Source organism: Pelobates fuscus, chromosome 5, assembly GCF_036172605.1.
Source record: "Pelobates fuscus isolate aPelFus1 chromosome 5, aPelFus1.pri, whole genome shotgun sequence".
Taxonomy (NCBI): domain Eukaryota; kingdom Metazoa; phylum Chordata; class Amphibia; order Anura; family Pelobatidae; genus Pelobates; species Pelobates fuscus.
This window is the reverse complement of record NC_086321.1, coordinates 371,524,745-371,546,288: the sequence shown is the minus strand read 5'-3', so window position 1 is coordinate 371,546,288 and position 21,544 is coordinate 371,524,745. Positions and strand designations below refer to the sequence as shown.

The following is a 21,544-nucleotide window of genomic DNA, read 5'->3' as shown; positions in this document are numbered from 1 at the left end:
GATATGCATACTTGTACTTTGATGAAACGCATACTTTAATGTTTATCCTGTTAACCTATAAAACAATGTACTCCTTTGTTTCTGGCCTGCGAGCCGACTTATCGTACTCGTTATATTACAATAAACAGATTTACAAAAAAAATAAAAAAATTCCGTAGCGCTGTACAATGGGTGGACTAACAGACACATAATTGAGATCAGACCACTGGACATACAGGAACAAAGGGGGTTGAGGGCCCTGCTCGATGAGCTTACATGCTAGAGGGAGTGGGGTATAGTGACACAAAGGGTTAAAGTAGGGGAATTAAATAGTTTGTTAGAGAAGGGTTTATTGAGTGCTTGGTAGGTCATTTTTGATTTAGTTACATGATCATACATTGCATAAGCCTGCCACAACGTCAAAGTACCCCATCTTTGGCAGGTCCTACTCTCACAGTCTGCCAAAGATGGGGTACATCGACGTTGTGGCAGGCTTATGCAATGTATGATCATATAATGTAACTAAATCCCCATTATTTTTTTTGCTAGATTAGGTGTTTTTAAAAAAAACTTTTAAAAACTAATAAAATCTGTCAACATTGAAGTTGCTGTTTAGTGGATAGGAGAGTGCGCTGGATCTTGTGTATTGTTTATTGTATAATATGCCCCCAGCAGCACCCCATTTAAGCATGTTCAGGTGAGTGCAACATATATATACACATACACACACACACACACACACACACACACACACACACACACACATACATACATACATACATACATATATTAAAGAACAAGCACACCCAGTTAAGATACAATGATAAAGAAATGGTGGTTAGAGATACATTAGTTTAAACATATGCAAGTGGTTAAAATTCTATACAATTATAGTGTCCAGTATTAAGGGTAGATAGTTTCCTCCATAGTCTACCTTGCAGAAACTCAGACATGCATAAGGCCTTTTCCTTCCAGCTGTAGGTGATCTGAGCACTGTTCAGGTTTGCTAGAAGTGGTCTTTTAAAACTCTGATAACTTCAAAGAAATTATCACCGCTGGCTACAATTAAGTGTAACATGCAATCACTACACATTAAACGGAGTCATTGTTTAAATGTTACAATATTATATTTTTAAAAAGTAAAAGGTATACTTTAAAGGTCTAATCCATGGTTCGTCAACCTGGTCCCTACCGCCCACTAGTGGGCGTTTCAGGATTCCAGGTGGGCGGTAGGGATTTCCAGGTTGATCGGGCGGGCGGGTGTGAGCCGGCGGTACCCGTGCGACTGGGTACCGCCGTGACCATTTGCGGCTCCGGCCCGCCCGGTAAACCGCCGGGGCCGCCTTCCAAAGTGTCCATCGGGTGGCCCATGCTGTCAGGGCCACCCGATGGATGCGGATTGTAAGGGGGCCCGGTCAGCGCTGGGCGCTTTAACAGCGCGACCGGGCCCCCTGTGATGACATCACAGAGCTGGGAGGAAGTGATTCCCCGGTCACTCCTCCCAGCTAAAACTGAGAGCCGCGCGGGAGGAACACCAGGGAGTCAGAGTGGGAACTCTGACTCCCATCCACCTGAGCCACCACTAGACCCCAGGGAAAGTCACCCTCCTGCACCTTAAAGGTAGGAAACAGGAGGGTGACTTAAATATAATGTGTGTGTGTGTCTTTGTAGGTATGTCTTGTGTGTGTCTGTCTGTCTGTATGTATGTGTCTTTGTATGTATGTCTTGTGTGTGTATGTGTCTGTCTGTGTATATGTGTGTGTGTGTGTGTCTGTATGTGTCTTTGTATGTATGTATGTGTCTGTCTGTGTATATATGTGTGTGTGTGTGTCTCTGTATGTATGTGTGTCTTGTCTTTGTATGTATGTATGTCTTGTGTGTGTGTCTGTCTGTGTATATATATGTGTGTGTGTGTCTGTATGTGTCTTTGTATGTATGTCTTGTGTGTGTGTCTGTGTCTGTCTGTGTATATATTTGTGTGTGTGTCTGTATGTATGTGTGTCTTGTCTTTGTATGTATGTGTCATTGTATGTGTGTCTTGTGTCTGCATGTGTGTGTGCATGTCTGTGTGTCTGTTTGTATGTATGTGTCTTGTGTGTATGTGTGCCTGTCTGTGTCTTTGTGTGTGTATGTATGTGTGTCTTGTGTGTCTGTATATGTGCCTGTCTGTGTCTGTATGTATGTCTTGTGTGTGTCGTATGTGTGTCTGTATGTGTCTTGTGTGTGTGTATGTGTCTGTCTGTATGTATGTGTGTCTTGTCTTTGTATGTATGTGTCATTGTTTGTGTGTCTGCATGTGTGTGTGTCTATGTATGTCTTATGTGTGTGTGCATGTCTGTTTGTATGTGTGTCTGTTAGTTTGTATGTATATGCTGCGAGACTAAATATTTGATATCTGGTTCGATTTTCGTAAGGAACAAACGAAGGTCTCTTTCAGTGATATTCAGACGACTTCTCTGTTTGCGCATAATATGATTTCTCATTTGTGCGTCAGCTCATCTCCTCTCCCTCCTCAATTCCCCTCCCCACCTTTTTTTCCCCTTTTTTCTATTTTTTAACCATCCTTATAGCAATGCCCAGTAGGAAGGCTGAGCTAGGTAGCCCACTTACTATAGTCCACTATAACATACAGACACACACATACAGACACACACACACAGGACACACACACACAGGACACACACACACACAGGACACACACACACAAGACACACACACACAAGACACACACACACAGGACACACACACACAGGACACACACACACAGGACACACATACAAAGACATAGACAGGCACACATACGTGTGTGTGTGTATGTGTGCCTGTCTGTGTCTTTGTATGTGTGCCTGTCTGTGTCTTTGTGTGTGTGTCCTGTGTGTGTGTCTGTATGTTATAGTGGACTATAGTAAGTGGGCTACCTAGCTCAGCCTTCCTACTGGGCATTGCTATAAGGACGGTTAAAAAATAGAAAAAAAGGGGAATAAAAGGTGGGGAGGGGAATTGAGGAGGGAGAGGAGATGAGCTGACGCACAAATGAGAAATCATATTATGCGCAAACAGAGAAGTCGTCTGAATATCACTGAAAGAGACCTTTGTTTGTTCCTTACGAAAATCGAACCAGATATCAAATATTTAGTCTCGCAGCATCAACCTCAAGGATCTCATTAATCACTAGTAAAGGTAATTTCAATTTACTTTATTGTTTTCTCATTAAACGTTATAAAGTTAAAAACCTTATAAACCTGCATTAAGTAGAAATAAAAAGATAAATGTACGTACATTTATTTTTTTTAAAAACACCCCCCTTTCTTAAAAATATTCTGCATTTGCGCGAAAACTGGTGGGCCGTAAGGACATTTTTTCAACCAAAAAGATGCATTAGTGGGCGGTAGGTAGAAAAAGGTTGACTACCACTGGTCTAATCAGTGCTCACTATTAGAATTTCTTTTTTCATTTCACATCTGTTATATAGAAGCATCGGAAGTACAGGTTACTTAGTGTTCTGTCATCTTTCTATCAGGGCCACAAAGTTTTTCAGCAGTTTGAGTTAAAGTAGCTCTTCTGTGTGATCGGATCAGATGGGCTTGCCTTCACTCCCCACGTACATCAATGAAGATTAAGCTCCGTGCCCTGACACCAGTTCACTGGTTTGCCCTGGAATGGCTCTTTATCCAGAATGCTTACTGAACCTGCACCTAGACTTTCTAAAGGTGTACTATGCTCCCTGTACCAGATTCAAGATTATCACAGAGATGATCCAGAGGGTCCATTTTATGGCTCTTTTTAATTATACATAGGGGAACACTAATAATAAATAGCAGGTCCCGGCACGGTGTTACACAAACCTTGCATCCTTTACAGAAGATATATCTTTGATTTCAAAGTCTTTTTGCTTGAGAGTCTCCTGCAAAGCCTGATTGCTTGACTCCACTCCTTGGAGCATTTCGTTGGCTTTCAGCTCCATTTCCCTAAGGACGGCTAACTCTTTTGTCAGAAGCTTTACCTTTAAAAGATTTTTTTTAAATAAAATAGAAAATGTACACAAATGTTATTCTCATTTTTTTTTTTTTTAAATAACATGTAACTCTATATACTCTGTACCATTGAAATCATCAAAAACTTTCAAAAATAAAAACTCTACTCTGGAATGTTTTCAGTGTAACATACACATATCATGGATTAGATCTGGATTTGTTTCACTATGACTCCTGCAGTGTCCATTGCATTCCAAAATATAATAGGGAGAACATAGCTGGCTTGGAAATAAATTAAACAGACCTATTTGGGCCTAAATTGTGCAGTTCTCTAGGGAATGAATGACAATTCATTTTAACAAAGGATAAAAACAGAACTAAGCACAGGGTAACTCGCAAGTGTCACTGATGACAGCTTATGGCTGATAAATGTGGCTTGGTTATCAATGCAGGAGGCCCTGGAACTGGCAAAGGCTGTGGAAATTTGAGGTCTTATCTTGGCTGCGGTCATCACTTGATGAAGACATAGTTCTAATATCAAAAGTAAGTGAGGCGTTCTAACTATGAAATAAATGTCTACAGCAATAGTGCAGTCGTCTGTGTTTAATTGATTTTGGCCAACATACACAAGTAAACACAAGTCAACAAATCACAAGTCTGTGTAGATACAGTGTACCTTAAGTTCATGAGATAAAACCAGTGTGCTCATTTCATCTAACTGCAGGCGGAACTCATGTTCCCGTTTCTTCATTTCGGAATCAAAGTCCAGCAACAGTTCCTGTATTAACATATAAATTAGTTATTTAACCAAAGTTAAAAGTAATGAGTCAAAAGAGAATGCTATCAGAGCCTACTGTTGTATTATTTTTTTAATGGATACAAAAAAAATATATATTTCTTTTTGTTTTCAGTTCATATTCTGGCTTGCTTACACAGGGTACCATTGCTGGGAGCACTGTGTATCCCACTGAAGTGTGGTTTCAGACGCCTGGCATTACACATAATGGCAGGATTTGGGATCACACACTAGCTCACTATTATCGGCACAGGGTTTGCTTCAAAGTCGAGGACTCAAAGTTTAAAGATGGCAGCTCTCGCGAAGGGAGAATTAGACAGGACATACAGTGAAAAGAATGCATTGCAAAAAAATGCAAAGAAAGGCTAAAAACACACAGTGATTTATGTAAAAAAAAGTGTTATCTTTTATATATGAATAAATAGAATAGACAAACAGACATGAAACAAGTAGAAATAAATTGAGAGAACTAGAATTGGAGTATTTTGCAGATCACATCGGTAATGTTGACTAAACAAACAGCAACTATATATATTAAAGGTTAAAAAATATAATTAAGAAAGAGAAAGAATTAATAAATCATTTTACTAATGTGTATCCTCTTACTATAAATGTACAAAGCTTGATCTGCATGTTATTTACAAAAAAAATATGTCCAGATTTAAGACCCAAGTAGAGGCATCACATATATAGTAAACAAAACAAGAAAATTAATTAGATTGCTCAAAAAAACAAAACTATAAAACAAAAAAGTTGATATCTCAATTCATGAGCTCGTTTTTCTAGCCAGCTTTGGGCGTTTTTCACTTTTTCATTCATGCCCTGATTGTGGATCAATTAATGAAATTAACTGATTTAATTGTTTGTCCTTTGTGTGGCCAGGGAGATTAGTGTGACGTGATTTACAAGGTGCAGTATAGATCAGACGTATTCGTTCCCTCTTTAACCAGCGACTCTTATAATAAATACACACTACAGGGCGTCACTAAAATAAATGAAAAAAGCAAACTGCCATCACATTCTATATATAAAGCTTCAAAGTAGTCTTTTTGGGAGGGGGCTAATAAAATAAGCCACTAGTACAACAATGGAGGCAGAGAGGGAGGCATATATAAACTAGAATAGTTAAAGACAAAATAACAGAGAGACAGATTCAGTTACCTCAGATACTTGTGTTAATATGTTACTTTTAAATTCTTTATTTATGGATATTATAACATTCCATATCATTGGACATAGGTGTATCCTCTAGACCAGGGATAGGCAACCTTCGGCACTCCAGATGTTGTGGACTACATCCCCCATAATGCTCTTACACCCATAATGCTGACAAAGCATCATGGGAGCTGTAGTCAAAAACATCTGGAGTGCCGAAGGTTGCCTATGCCTGCTCTAGACTGTAAGCTCATTTGAGCAGGGTCCTCTTCAACCTATCGTTCCTGTAAGTTATTTTTGGAATTGTCCTATTTATAGTTAAATCCCCCCACCTCTAATAATATTGTAAAGCTCTACGGAATCTGTTGGCGCTATATAAACACCAGTAATAATAATAAGTGCAAGAACAATCATGCACATGATGAAAGTAACATAAAAATAAAAGGAATAAACAACAATAATACAAATATCACAACAGGTCAAGGAATATATAGCAATTGGCTCAATTGTTGAATGTCTTTCTAATATAACAGAGATCGGTAATATGATATTACTGTGTGGTTATATAAGGTTTTGTAGGAGTCGTATATAATAATAATAATAATAATAATAACACAGTATTTAACCAGGAAAGGTACGTTCAGATTACTCTGGTTACTTTTGCCCAACATCCAGGGGATGTTACTATTACCCAATTTAATGGTACTAGTTTTACCTTCCTCAGAAGGATTAAGGGTGTTAAATCAGGAAACAGGAGAGGCTGGCAAATTCTGGGTTATGCTCTGATAACTCATAAAATAGCCCCTCATCCCATTGCAAAACATGTGGGGTAACCTAATTTCATGTACCCTCTCCTTTTCTATTCCCCAAACCCTATAATTGGTTATTTATTACTGTTAACCTGCATTTACTACAGTACGAATATTATATTATAAATAATGCTTTGTTTCATTGAACCTATGTAATCTCTGAAACTTGTGAATAAAATGTATTAAATGAAAGGAAAAAAAAATAGTAAACGATATCACAGTCAATGCACGTATTGCAAATGTCGAGGATAGAACATTGTTTCATGTCTCCTCTTCTCTCATACAAAGACAGAGCTAATAATAATGATTGACAGAGAGCTAAGATGGAGGCGCCCAGCTGCAGGAGAGAGAGGTCTGAATTTCTACATGTAATTTTATTTTTCACACCTCACAAATACATATATGTTGAACACAGGGATTAATAAAACATAATGTTAAAAAACCTGGGATGGGATAGTTCTCTTTTTAGGGAATAATCCGCTATATTGCAGCCTTGTTACCTTGACCTGTAACCCTTTTAAACTAGATTCTCGGTCATCTCTTGTTTCAGTTGAACTCTTAGTTGTCTCGGTACAATTTTAGAGGCCACAAACACCAACAGACGTAGAGAGAGAGAAAAAAGGTCACCTAGCTCTCGGTGCCAAATTTAACACTGACACAGCTGACCTTTCAAACAAACCTCTGGGTTAAGAAAAGGTTCATTATTCTTGGACCTGTCCCATTTCGTCTACATTTTTACACATTTGCACTTGCCGTACACACAACTGCAACCATGTCCCTGCAGACAGGTTACCAGATTGGCAAGATAATCACAGGCAGCTGCACCGCACTCTCTTTCAGAGAATTTGTGATCGATTGAGCTTCTACACCAGCAGCTAGAAAAAGGAGGAGGTGGAGGAGGAGGGGGGTACTGAGATCAATATTTTGCAGGGATAAATTAATAACACACAGCTGTTAAGAAGAAAAAAAACCTAATGAGAATCCAGTTACTGAAAAGCTGTAGCTGCGGTTGTTAATTAAAATGAAGCCGAGATGGTGGCATTATGCTGAACCAATAGAAAAAAAGATACAGATATATGCAAAAATAAAAACACATTGCAAGAAATTAACAATTGTGCTAAAAAACATACAGTCTATGTGTGTACTCTTAGGGACTGGTGGGACACCAGTACTCTCCAAACTCTACAGAGATATTAAAGGGGCAATAATATGACTATTTAGGCCCTCAGCCCCCCTGTCATGAAAGTAAAATAGTTAAAGCTTGTCTTTTTCCAGAGCAGCACAGTGCTCTTTGCATCTGGCACCGCCCCCTATCCGTCTCCATGGCTCAGATCATCAGAATTGATTATATCAGCCAATCACAATGTTTTCCCATAGGAAAGGGCCGCCCTGGCCAATCATCATTTCCTCATAGAGATGCATTGAATCAAGAGAAATTAGACACTGGACGTCAGTGCTGCACTCTGTTCAAAACTGCCCCAGGAAGCACCTCTAGTTGCCGTTTGAGGAGCGGCCACTAGAGGTTACCTAGGCTGTAATGTAAACAGAGAAGAGGCAGTGTTTACATTAAAAAGATTGCAGGGACTGACTATACTCACCAGAACAACTTTACATTAAGCTGTAGTTGTTCTGGTAAATATTCTGTCCCTTTAAATAAATGTAGGAATAATCTATAAAGAGCACTTCAGAGGTTATGTGGTTCAATCAGCAGGAACATTCCAATGGTGGGACACTAATATGCCTTTAAAGGGGGAGGGGGGGAGTACAGCTGATATCTTTAATAGAATTGTTTGTTACCCCAGTTGCAACTGTTTTGCACTATAAAGTTTAGTGAAAACAACAATGTTCTCTTTCTGGTATAATTCTTAAACAACAGAGCATTAAAGGAACACTATAGGATCAGGAAACCAAGCATGTTTTCCTGACCCTATAGTGCCCTCTAATCTAGCCTCCTCGCTCCCCCCTTGCTTCCCTAAATATAGTAAAATCTTACTTGTATTCATGTATGCAGCTGCTGCAGCCTGCTGACATCATCAGAAGTTGTGGTCTGAGCCAATCACAATGCTTCCCCCATAGGATTGGTTGAGACTGTCAATGAGATAGATTGGGGGTAGAGCCAGCACAAGTCAAACACAGCCCTGGCCAATCAGCATCTCCTCGTAGAAATGAATTGAATCAATGCATTTCTATGAGGAAAGTTCAGTGTCTGCATGCAGAGGGTGGAGACACTGAGTGGCTGCTTACTCTGCAGTACTGCCCCAGGAATCACCTCTAGAAGCCATCTGAGGAGTGGCCAGTGGAGTTATCCCTAAGCTGTTCTCTGAAAAGACCGTGTTTACAAGAAAAGGCCTGCAGGGAATGATTACATTCACCAGAACGAATACAATAAGCTGTAGTTGTTCTGGTGACTATAGTGTCCCTTTAAGCTATTACTGAGAAACAATGTCCAGTTGAGATAAGTACAAGCACACTTACTCTTGCTGCATTTTCAGATGTGAGGGAACACAAACAACCCATGATGCAATGAGGCCTAGACATCTTTGTCTTATTAATCCTGGAACATGCATTAAATCATAGGCCTTCACTCATTTGGAATGAAAGCCAGATTGCACCTGGACACACTTGTTTTTAATAAAAATTGAAATAACATTAAAAAGGCAGACAGAAAAACAAAATACAGAACAAGTATTAGTGCTTTATTGCATTTGATGTATGTTTTAAGATGATGCATATGCACATTTACATCCTGCTTACCTGCTTTTGTAACTTCAGGTCTCCCTGTACCTCCTCAATTTTTCTCTCTAGCTGACGTTTAACTTTCTCATATTCTTCCCGATGCCGATCAAGTTCACCGTTTTTGGAGCTGTTTTTTGAAGACATTAGTGAAGAACTGAATTATCATTGGAAATTTATTTAACATTATCAATGTTGAAAACAGACATAGGCAGGGAGAGAAGGGAGCGATACCTACATGGGAGAAGCTCATTACATCTGCAAAGTGCATGCTGTCAACAAACTTAATTTTGCACAGAATTGATATTAGACACCCTGGAACAGAAGTTCCTGGCTGCCTACGTCATGTGTGCTGGGGGTAGTAATAGCACCCAGCACAAAAGTGCAGATTACTCTGTATGTACTGTGTTTTAAGCAGAAACTAAGCATCACATACAGGCTCCTACCACCATGACCACTTCTAAAACCAGATCCAGTGGTTAGACCAGTGATTAGACTAACCCTTTACATTATACGCCATAAAGCCATTATCCAAAATATATATTCAATAAGTCCATCATAAACAATTTCTTAAAGGGATATCATACTTCAGTATTTTACTATTGCAGTAAATATTCTAATCAAAATTATTTTAATACCCCTTTAAATAGAAATAAGCACTTCATATACTTCTTATTCCATTTCCCTTATTAATTTCAAACAACCTTGTTTCTATTAAAAAGGGTTAAAAAAATTACTTAAACAACTACTTCCAAAGGCATATCATTGTATTATAGATTTTGCTCATATGTAGCATTTTATTTTTCAACCCAAAATGTCAGTTTAGAAAAGGAAAACAAGATTGAAACTATTTTAATACAATTCCTAAGAAATTAAAACCTTAAATTCAACATTTAGCCCATCAGAAGAAGTGGTTTTAATTTAAACAAGCATCTCATCTCTTGTTGTAGGTGTATTCTGTAAACATTTTTTATTACAATGAATTTGGGAATATATTTATGTATGTAGTGGAGCCATAATGGATTGTGGATTAAAAAAGTAAAGTAAAGATGTAAAGAATATATGTGGCACTTTGCGTTCTGGTAAAAGATCGAACAAAATTAAGTGGAGGACTGAGGGCTGTTTGTGATGCTTTAGCAGAGATATTCACCAATGGAAAAAACTATGGAGGAGTCCTGGGGAATAGCAAAACTATAAAACAAGAGAGATGGAAGGAGAAAGATGTCTGATGAAGCCCACATGATCGGTGTGAAACGTGTCACCAGGTATGGGATTGCAGGCAGGCCCAGTACTCTCACAAGTCCGGGAAAAGTAGGGAACACAGAGGAGTAAACAGAGGGAGTCTGGAGGTTCTAAATAAGGGTTTTATTGGATTTCATTCAAAGTGAACTTACATGGAGTTTAAGTATGAGCTTTTATTGCGCTTTGTATGAATAATATATTGAAAGTATAGGTTATTGGGGCCTCCTTTTCTCCATTTGGTTGCTGCAGTATTCAGTGTTCTGCGGAGACTGTCCCCTCTTAATTCCAATCTGTTCATTCGAGAGCTGGGCAGAAGGGGCTCTGGGATATGTGAGTGCCATCCACAAGATATGATAGTACGGGTCTGACAAACTGTGAATACTCTTTGCAATATATGTATGTTTTTGTTCTTACACAGAGCAAGTCATTGTGCCATACTTTATATATAAACTATTTGTACAGTGTTTAACTATAAGCCATTTCTTTATAGATAGGTACCTGTGCACTCTGTCCATCTCAATCTGGTGCTCTTTCAGTTTTCGCTGATAGTGTCCCTGTAATTCATCATAATGCCTCTTCTCTCGCTGGAGCTCTTGTTGCAACTTCTCTATCTGCACCTTCAGATCACTGATTTCGGACTGTTTTGCATTTTCAGCAACTTTTAACCGACTGAACATGACTTCATAGTGTTCCAATTCCCTGTCTCTTTCCCCCAGTACTCTGAGGTTGTGGGTAAAATCTCTTTTTAAACAGTTGAATTTTTCGTTTTGTTCCTGTACAAGTTTCTTTGACTCGCTCAGGGAGTTCTCCAGGTAAAGGACCTGTCTTTGCTGTAATTCTTTCCATTCTTGTTCCTTCCTAGTGAGCAGTTCTGCAAACTCTGCTTCCTCTGGTAACATGATGGCTTCCGTCTGTCAGATGGATTAAACAAAATATCAGTAATAAAATAATTACATGAATAAAATTAACGAACAATTAAAGATACACAAAAATAATGGATTGTTTGACATCTAACATTACCAGAACCAAGAAGATGTTGTCTGGTTTAACATTTCATGACTCCCATTTTGGAAAAAAAGACCTATGATATATAATTAGATTATCACAACACATAATTGATATCAAACTCTTAAAGTAAAAGAAGGAATACAGCAATTACTTTTTATTCTAAACAAATTATGACATTTATTATAGTCTATGCATTGCATCTCCTGGGTTTATGATGGTGGCTATCATTAAGTCCTCTAGCACAGCTTACACAGCCACAAACTGCACAGATAATCAAAAGTTAAGGGACTCTGTAGGCACAGTATCTGCTTCTTCTCATTAAACTGGTTGTAGTGAGTGGAATCCCCTGGTGCCATCATTTCATTCAGCATTAAATAGTTTTAATGTTGTTATGTTTTAATGCTAAATGAGAGACCCCAGCAGCCCATCCCCTCTGTGCTGCTTTTGCTAATGAGGAAACATTAACCGGAGCAACAACGAGCAACTGTGATTGCCTGGGAGTGTCAGCTGACTGCTTATAGCTTATCAGAGCTCCAACTGATGGTATGAATTGGTATGGCTTAAAGGAAGTGTGCCACACCTCCAGAAGGGACCGGACTGTGAGTGGCCAGGTTGCGTATTTAGTGTTAAACTGCTCTAAAATGGTTTACCACTGAATAGAGGGACAGTGCCAGGGGACTCTAGGCCCAATAATAAATTCAAAGAGATGAAATAATCATAATGCGCATTGACTGATCCTGACAACATGTATTTGTTATAGCAAGCAAACAAAGATCGGAACTTAGAGAAATATATCTCTTGTAGGTGCAGCTTCTTGTGATCCTTATGGTAAGCTTATCTCTGAGCACCCAGCTACATTTAGACTCCACTGAAAAGAATAACAGTCCATTGGGAAACTTCTCAAAGGTCATTTCCTATGGGATTGTGGCTTCCAATCAACACAACAGACCATTCTTGTAACCAACATAAGGGGAACCATGTTAATTATTACTACATATCCTGATACCTCTACTTATTCAACGTATTTTAGTAATATAGAGTTTATTAATGTATAATACATGTCTGGTTTTGATCAGTATCATCAAATTAAAAGCCCAAAAACTGATACATCTGATGTCTGTTTACTTGCTATACAGAATTAGCCATGTTTCAATGACTGACCAGGCATCAAATAATTGGATATGGAAGGAGTAGTAAATGGGTGTAAGGTACATTCTATTCACATTCTGTTCTATCAGGTAATTTCTTTAGCTATGCTTTCTGCTTAAAAAAGAAGTTCTAAAGCCAAATACAATTTACAGCTTTTTCTCAAAATAAAAAAATGCCAAGACTAGAGGGCACACTTTTTATGCATTGCCCAACACCATGAAGATGTGTCCACGAACCGTGTGGATCTGACAACCCACATTCAAGCCACACTGATCCAATCACACGATTTGATAGTGTCGTCCAAGTTCATGGCTACTAACTAACAGTGTGTGACAGAGACATGGCAAAATGTATCTTACCTAGATACAAAGGCATTTAAATGTAGGAGATAGAAATGAATGCATCCATAAGGAGTTATCTATTCAATACCCTAAAATGTGAAGTAGGTACCATCAAAAATTAGGAGCCAATCTAGGGGTGGCTGTGAAATGTTACCTTAAAGTAGATAACTGATGCAGGAACAATAGTCTTATAAATGTCCAATATCAAAATATAGTATTAGAAAATATATAGCTATATTATATTATATTATTGAATATAATTTATTCAAACAATGTGATTTTTTGGGGGGGGGCGGGGGGGGGGTGTACAGAGTCTGTCCCTGTCACACACATAATACACTGAAGGAAGTAAAACTATAGTAAAATTATACACAAATTAAAAATAATAAATATATATATATATATATATATATATATATATATATAATAAAACCGATCACGAGGACAATACATGTTTAAACTTTACTGAAACATTGTGAAATAGGGTATTTCCAACATATCTCCCCATGTTAGAGTCACGGCTGCTACCTCTCACCTGTAATTTCACTTTGCCAGCTCTCTGACTTCCCGCCGGTACGGTTCTACTCTAGTTCCCAGGCTTCCGGGGGGACATGCAGGCCTCGTAACCATGGCAACGGCACCTACGGCCAACCTGCCCTGTCACACGCTGGCCTCATAGCCATAGTAACAGCAGCGAGCCGTTCTCTGGGTGTGTGTGTGTGAAACAGCATCCCCCAGGATCACACGCACGCCACATCCGTTCCGGGGATTTTTCTTTCCCTACTCCTAATTGTAAACCTCTAAATTCGTTTATGGAGGAAGACAATATATATATAAAGCTAGCTCCAATAACATGTCATATAATTTTATAATGTAACAATAATGTAGTAATTCATTGGTTACCAGAGTTTATGCCAGCCATAGGACATTGCTAGTCAGTACCGTGAGGAGCTGTCCAACATAATAAGGAAGTCATTTGTGATGGAAAAGTAGCCAGTTTGTCAAAATGGCTGTAATTGTAATAGTTTATAAAAATAAAATAAAGGGCAACTGTAATCCCAAGGTGACTGGGCAGACTGTCATGGCCTCAGTCTGGAAACAGTCATAGTTGATTAACCTGACAATTGTTGGATTTCCTTTTAAACCATAGTGAATGTTCTCACTTTAAAAAGGTCACTCAGTGATAATTATAAGTAGTTAAATCTTGACAGTATTTCTCCTGCCGAGGCTCTTGTCACATCCCACGATGGCCAGGCTTGTGGCTTTACATAGTCACTTTGTCCAAGTTACATAATGGCCCTAAAGCTGTCACGCTACTAGGTCTGGTTTGCCTACAGGACTTTCACATGACATGTTAGTACATACCGAGTTATTCACTTAAGTCAGAATTCAAAGTGAAGTCAAGAGAATTTCACATTTAATGCCAGAGTAGCCGAACTGAAACCATAGCTGACTTAGATGATTTTTGTCAATCCAGCTCTTTTGACCTTAAATTTGAAATTCACTTTGTATTTACCTTGAATTCTCTCTTTTGCGAATCGCTCTGATAGTTTGTAAACGATTACAGTGGAAACGTTTAGGGAGAGGGTCATGGTTGCTAGACTAGGCCAGCAAAGCTAATTCATAAAGTAATTATTTATTGGTTCCGACTAAATGTGTGTGTTTAAATGGCATTAGGTGTTTAGAGGAGTTGTTTTCTGTAAATATTGGGAATATGAAGTTACTGTAAGGGAGGAAAGGCTTAACCTTTTGAGCTACTGGGTCCACAAAGAATACCATAGTACAGAACGTAAAAAGAGATGCGGTGAGGAAAGGATAACAAATGTCACCAGAGGTTATATCTATTTGTAGACATAACCTTTTTCCGCAGGAAGGCCGGATTCCATGTCCATTAATGGATGGAGTGCCGCCTTCATCTCTATAGCTAAGAAATTTGGTATCCATGTGTGGGATTGGCATAATTAAGGATACCAAATTAGGGAGCTATCTACTAAAAAGCTAAAAGGGTAAAATTAAGAAAAGCCATTTTCTTAATTTTTATAATTTAGCAGTGTAGTGGATAACTCCATAATTTGGTATCCCTTGGTGTGATTGCCATATTTAAGGATACCAAATTAGGGATCTATATTAGTAAGGGTCACGCTAAGCCCCAAGAGCATCATGGCTATGGTCTCATTATACATTGCTGTTTTGGAGTTAAACCAAAGTTTACATTGGGGGAAGCTAATCACACTTCCAGTGGCTGTCATAGAGAAGCGCTGGATTAAGTGCTTCTCTATAACTGCGCTTTTCATCAATGGTTCTTCATCAGGTTCTCCTTTACGAGAAGCATTTGATTGGACAAGAAATTAGCAACCATGATGACGAAAAAGAAGATGGATCATATTGCTGGAAGATCTGTGTCTCTTTTCTGGAATCGCAGTGAAAAATGGGTTATTATACTGAAATTTTAAAATGTAAAAGGAGGGAACTTTAGGTTAAAAGGATGCAAGGAACATATAAAATAAAAATGAATCTGCTTTCGTGGGACTATGACTTGGCTGTGCAGGAAGAGACCAGTAGGGGCACAGCTTACTCAACACCTGTACCCCCATCCTAGTATATTTGGGCTGAGTAGGAATCTGCCATGCAGGTAGGCAGGTGCCTTCTCTAACAAGTAAACCCTCAAGCATGGGGCAGTTTTTTCACCCTAAGGTGGCTTAAACAGGCTCGCGCTGGCCATTCATTTTTCAGGACACTGAAGACTGTAAGTGGCTGACCCCTCCGTTAAGGTATCACAATAATAATAATAATAATGAAAATAGGGGGCGTGGCCTAGACACGGACGAAGATGGCAGCTTAGGAGAGGAGCTCCGACCCACGAAGCTATATTAGCAGACATACTCACAGCAATGCACGAAAATGGGGTGCACAAAACGCCCTAAAGGCTCCCAGACTCCCAGGGGCAACTCCTGCAGCGCTCAATCCGGACCCATGGACGGTTTCCTCACCTCGTCGGCGGGACCGCACCTCGAGGCCACGGGCACCAACATGGCCGCCTCACTCACTCACTGACTCACTCACTCTCCTCAGAGGTCGGAGGACCCTCACTGGCCGACATCAGCGCCGACATCCGCGCTCTAGCCAGCAATATGGTGACTAAGGAGGACCTAAGGGCCCTCTCCGAAAACCTGCACGCCGCAATCCGCACAGAAGTGACAGTGCTTAAGGCTGACATCACGCTACAGGCCACCAGGATCCAGGCGGTTGAAACAGCTGCACAAAATGTGACAACGCAAGTGGATGCTGCTAACCTCGCCATAACCAGGCAAGGTAATATGCTATTAGCACTAAGGCGCCAAACTGAAGACCTGGACAACAGGGGGAGCAGGTCCAACATACGAGTGCGGGGCCTACCTGAGCCAGAGGGGGAGGAGAATGTGGAGGCCACGTTGCAGACCCTATTCCGGGAAATACTGTGGACAGAGGCAACGACCTCCATAGATTTTGACAGGGCACACAGAGCCAATAGAGCACGGGCGATAGATAACACCCCTAGGGACATTATTTGCTGCTTGCCCAATTACAAATCGAAAGAAAGAATTATGAATAAAGCACGCTCGAGACCGACATGGCATTATCATGACATGGAAGTAGCACTTTACCAAGATTTATCCCCCCTAACACTGGAAGCACGTAGGGCTCTGCGACCCATCACATCGCTCCTCAGGGAAAGAGGAATCCCATACAAGTGGGGCTTTCCCTTTATGCTCTTGGCCAGACAACACAACGAATGGACATCCTTACGCTGGCCGGACGAGGTGACCAGATTCCTACAGCGCCTCAGCCTACCACCAACGGAGGTCACCAACTGGATTTTGGGCCCGACTGACCCCAGACAAGGACCACAGACACCAGGTCAATACAGGAGGCGCACAGAAGACACGCCACGACGCCCAACATCCCGGACAGGAGACAGGAGACACCAGCACTTCCCCCTGCCTGACAATGCTACCCTGTTGAGACCTGCAGACACCGATCCTGAGGGGAGACCCGGTTTTCCAGGATTGCGGAAATAATCAGATAAGTATTGTACTGAGCACACTCACAAGAGGGGACACTGACTTGGGTGCCCACACATGACCAAAGGGCCACCACGTGACACAGCAATAAGGCTCATAGGGCCTTACTTAATTTGGGAGGGGGGCCACGTGGGGGGCAAAGGGCACCAATGAACAAGCCTAAAGAAACCCAGAGGACTAACCCCAATATACACGAGCAGTACTCCACACGAGGACGCTAAAAACCTATTAGCAGCACACCGCTATACATCAGCACTAAATGGATGCACAGGAATTACTCTGGACTTCTGGGGTCTAAGACACTAGGGGAGGATGCTCTTAGGGCATACAAGATATACCACACAGGGTATTTTCTCGCAATCAAAAGAGGGGTAGTGGTCGGGGAGAGAAGGGAAACTGGAGCCAGATATCGAAGTATCATAGCATTGTTACACAGGGCAAATCCAAAGTAATTGAGCGGGTTGAGGCGAACTAGAATCATTGGGAGGAACGCAAGCCTGGGGGAGGGGGAGGGAGACATGGGGGAGGAACATGTATAATGATGGGATACGACCAATTTTGGGCCAGAGAAGGGGAACGAAAATGAGAAAGCAGTCGAGGCCCCAAGCTGACAAGAACAGGGGCAGAGGACGGGGAGGGACCTCCACTACAAATGTGATGTGTATTTGCTTTGTTTTATGCCACTCAGACACATGTAACCTGGACTTAACACAAACTAAAGAAACGCACACACAACGGTAACCGACGTGACATAGAACCCTCCAGCTTGAGATGATACCGCAGACAGGGTTGGTGACGCCCAAGACGGTCATGCCCGAGAGAAGACGATTGACCGGCACCTCTCACAGCACAATGCGCCACCCCGACACCCCCCCCCCCTCTCACGAACTAGCTACCGCGACGCTAAGGCCATACACGGCAATAACCCAACTGACGAAGACACCACAACTGAAATGACAACTGAAGCACAGGTAAAGGGACTAGTATTGACCTGTCTCATTGAGAGAGACACACGGACCAAAACCATCCCCGATCACACCGTGACCTTACAGATAAGCACCTCAACATTACCAATCATCAGAGACTAGCTCAGATACAAGTGGGATATGGGAATCTCACTGAGACTGCCACACACAATAACACCAACACTAGAATCTATACATCAGCGCTCTAATAGGCACCCGAATTGTACACAAATTGTACTTCCCCCCAGACCAGACCTGTGTATACCCAATCCACTGGGGGTGTCAATTCCGTGGCTGCACTAGTCAATACTAGGAAGCGGTACGGACCTGAACTCCCCCCAGTTACACAGGAATCCCTCATATTGAGGGACTTCACACAACAGGGGACACATCAGGGAATCCAGATCACCGGTGATCCCCCCGAGCCAGACCGGCTCCAGACACAGCTCTAAACACAAACCCGCAAGCCCGGAGCCCCACACACACATCCCTCAACTTTCACCCCCCCTCCTCCACCTCCCACCCGAATTCGGGGTGCGCCTGGGCACAGAAGGGGAAGACACGTGAGAGCCGGACAACCCTTGGGAAACTAGGAGAACACTCGCTTCTCCCCAACATGGCATACACAGCTACGCCACTCTGTGTCACAACGCAGAACTGCAGAGGCCTGACGCGCCCGAAAAACGCTCACAACTCTTACGGGAACTCAAACGTAGAAGGGTCTCTGTAGCAATGCTACAAGAAACACATCTCAAGACAACAGAAACACACAGGCTGAAGAACAGAAGCTTTCCAATCAATTATCACAGCACCCATCCCACTGCACGCAAGGTAGGGGTAGCGATTCTCCTGGCAGACAATCTCCAATTCACGCTAACAGAACAACTCGCTGACCCGAATGGCAGGTATCTCTTCATCACTTTTAATTCCCTTCTCCGCCCTGCTGTGGCCACCCCCCAAACTAACCTTACAGCTGATAGCTTTGCATATTACTTTACTGACAAGATTGAACAGCTAAGGAAACAATTCTCCCCTCCTTGCCGTTCTCTTTCTCAACCACACATAAATCATGCTTTCCCTACCCTTCAGACTTTCTCCCCAGCTTCTGAACAAGAGGTGGCTGCACTTCTCCATTCCTCTCGCCCCACCACTTGCCCACTTGATCCTGTCCCATCTCACCTCATCAGATCTCTCTCCCCTTGTCTTGTGCCTATCCTAACACACATCTTTAACTGCTCTCTCTCTTCTGGCACTGTTCCTGCTGACCTTAAACATGCCACTGTAATACCTATCCTGAAAAAAACATCTCTTGACCCGTCCTCCCCCTCTAACTATCGTCCCATATCCCTGCTCCCTTACTCATCAAAGCTTTTGGAAAGACTTGTCTTTACCCGTGTGTCGCACTTCCTTAATTCCAACTCTCTCCTTGACCCTCTTCAGTCTGGCTTCCGCCCTCTCCACTCTACTGAGACCGCTCTTATCAAAGTGACTAATGACCTAATCTCCGCTAAATCCAAAGGTCACTACTCCATATTAATTCTCCTTGACCTCTCTGCTGCCTTTGACACAGTTGATCATTCTCTCCTCCTTCAAACTCTTCAATCACTCGGTCTCTGTGACTCTGTCCTCTCTTGGTTTTCCTCCTATCTCTCCCAATGCTCATTTAGTGTCTCCTTTTCCAAGGATACCTCCTCCCCTCGCCCTGTCTCGGTTGGAGTTCCCCAAGGCTCTGTCCTTGGTCCCCTTCTATTTTCTCTTTATACTGCCTCTCTTGGAAAACTTATTGCCTCTTTTGGATTCAACTACCACCTGTACGCTGATGACACTCAGATATACCTCTCCTCACCGGACCTCTCCCCGGCCGTCCTGCAACGTGTCACTGCTTGCCTCTCTTCCATCTCTGACTGGATGTCGTCACGCTTTCTCAAACTTAACCTCTCTAAAACTGAACTCCTTGTCTTTCCTCCTCCTAATACTGATCCTCCTCTCACACTCTCCCTTCAAGTCAGTGATATCCACATAAGTCCATCCCTACAAGCGCGCTGTCTTGGCGTCATACTTGACTCTGGTCTCACCTTTGAGTCTCACATCCAGTTTGTTGCCAAGTCCTGTAGGTTCCAACTCAAAAACATAGCCCGCATCCGCCCCTTTCTTACGCAAGATGCTACCAAGGAGCTTGTCAATGCTCTAGTAATTTCCCGCATGGATTACTGTAACCCTCTCCTGATTGGTCTCCCCAAAAGCCGTACTGCCCCGCTACAGTCTGTAATGAATGCTGCAGCTAGACTGATTTTCCTATCCAGTCAGTCCTCTCACACCTCGCCCCTCTGCCAGTCCTTACATTGGCTCCCTGTATCCTATAGGAGTCAATTCAAAGTGCTAACCCATACATTTAAAGCACTGAACAATTCCAGCCCCTCTTATATCTCTTCACTGATCCAGAGGTATGCCCCTCCTCGTACCCTCCGCTCTGCCCGCGACCACCTCCTGACCGCTGCTCGCACCCGTACGGCCAACTCACGCTTGCAGGACCTCTCACGGGCGGCTCCTCTCCTATGGAATAACTTGCCTACTGCCATCAGACTCTCCCCTAGTCATCAATCATTTAAGAAGGGCCTTAAATCCCATCTCTTCAGGAAAGCGTATGGCCTCCCAGAGTAATCTCTCCCTTACATACCTGTCTCTTGCTCTCCTATGGGATAGTGCTTTGCTCTCTCCTCCAGCTCTGCTTCACTCCTACTTGATATTTCCTATCCTAATGTTTCTAATACACCACCTCCTATAGACTGTAAGCTCATTTGAGCAGGGTCCTCTTCAACCTATTATTCCTGTAAGTTTTCTTGTAATTGTCTTATTTATTGTTACATCCCCCCTCTCAAAATATTGTAAAGTGCTACGGAATCTGTTGGCGCTATATAAATGGCAATAATAATAATAATAATAATAATTAAAGGCACGGTATCACAGAAGACATGTACGTTTGCCTCAATTTACGCACCAAACACGAAACAAGCAACATTCCTATGCAAGTCGATCTCAAAACTTGCCAGCTTCACAGAAGGTAACCTCGTCATAGGAGGAGACTTTAACGCCCCTCTAGACCCTCTATTAGACTCATCAACGGGACATAGCAGTATCCCTCACACCGCAATAAGAACAATAAGGAAGACTCTACGGGACCTGAGACTGGTTGATACCTGGAGAACCTTGCATCCCAGCGAATGGGACTACACGCACTATTCGACCATTCACAGGAGATACTCGCGCATAGACTACCTACTAATCCAACAAGAAGGTCTACAAAGACTACGGAAAGCGGAGATACTCCCAAC

The 21,544-nt window shown here is 41.8% G+C and overlaps 1 protein-coding gene across 1 annotated transcript in view; it reads right to left on the bottom strand.

Annotated features, from left to right (window-relative positions):
- CCDC57 (coiled-coil domain containing 57) overlaps positions 1-13,885 on the bottom strand; it is a 62,741-nt gene extending 48,856 nt beyond the window's left edge. The window contains exons 1-5 of the mRNA XM_063456195.1: positions 13,722-13,885; positions 11,187-11,599; positions 9,468-9,576; positions 4,630-4,731; positions 3,825-3,982 (exon numbers count right to left, since the gene is read on the bottom strand). Coding sequence (XP_063312265.1) covers positions 3,825-3,982; positions 4,630-4,731; positions 9,468-9,576; positions 11,187-11,587 — 770 coding nt within the window. The 5' untranslated portion in view covers positions 11,588-11,599; positions 13,722-13,885. The remainder of the gene's footprint in view (positions 1-3,824; positions 3,983-4,629; positions 4,732-9,467; positions 9,577-11,186; positions 11,600-13,721) is intronic.
- Positions 13,886-21,544: the final 7,659 nt, after the last annotated feature.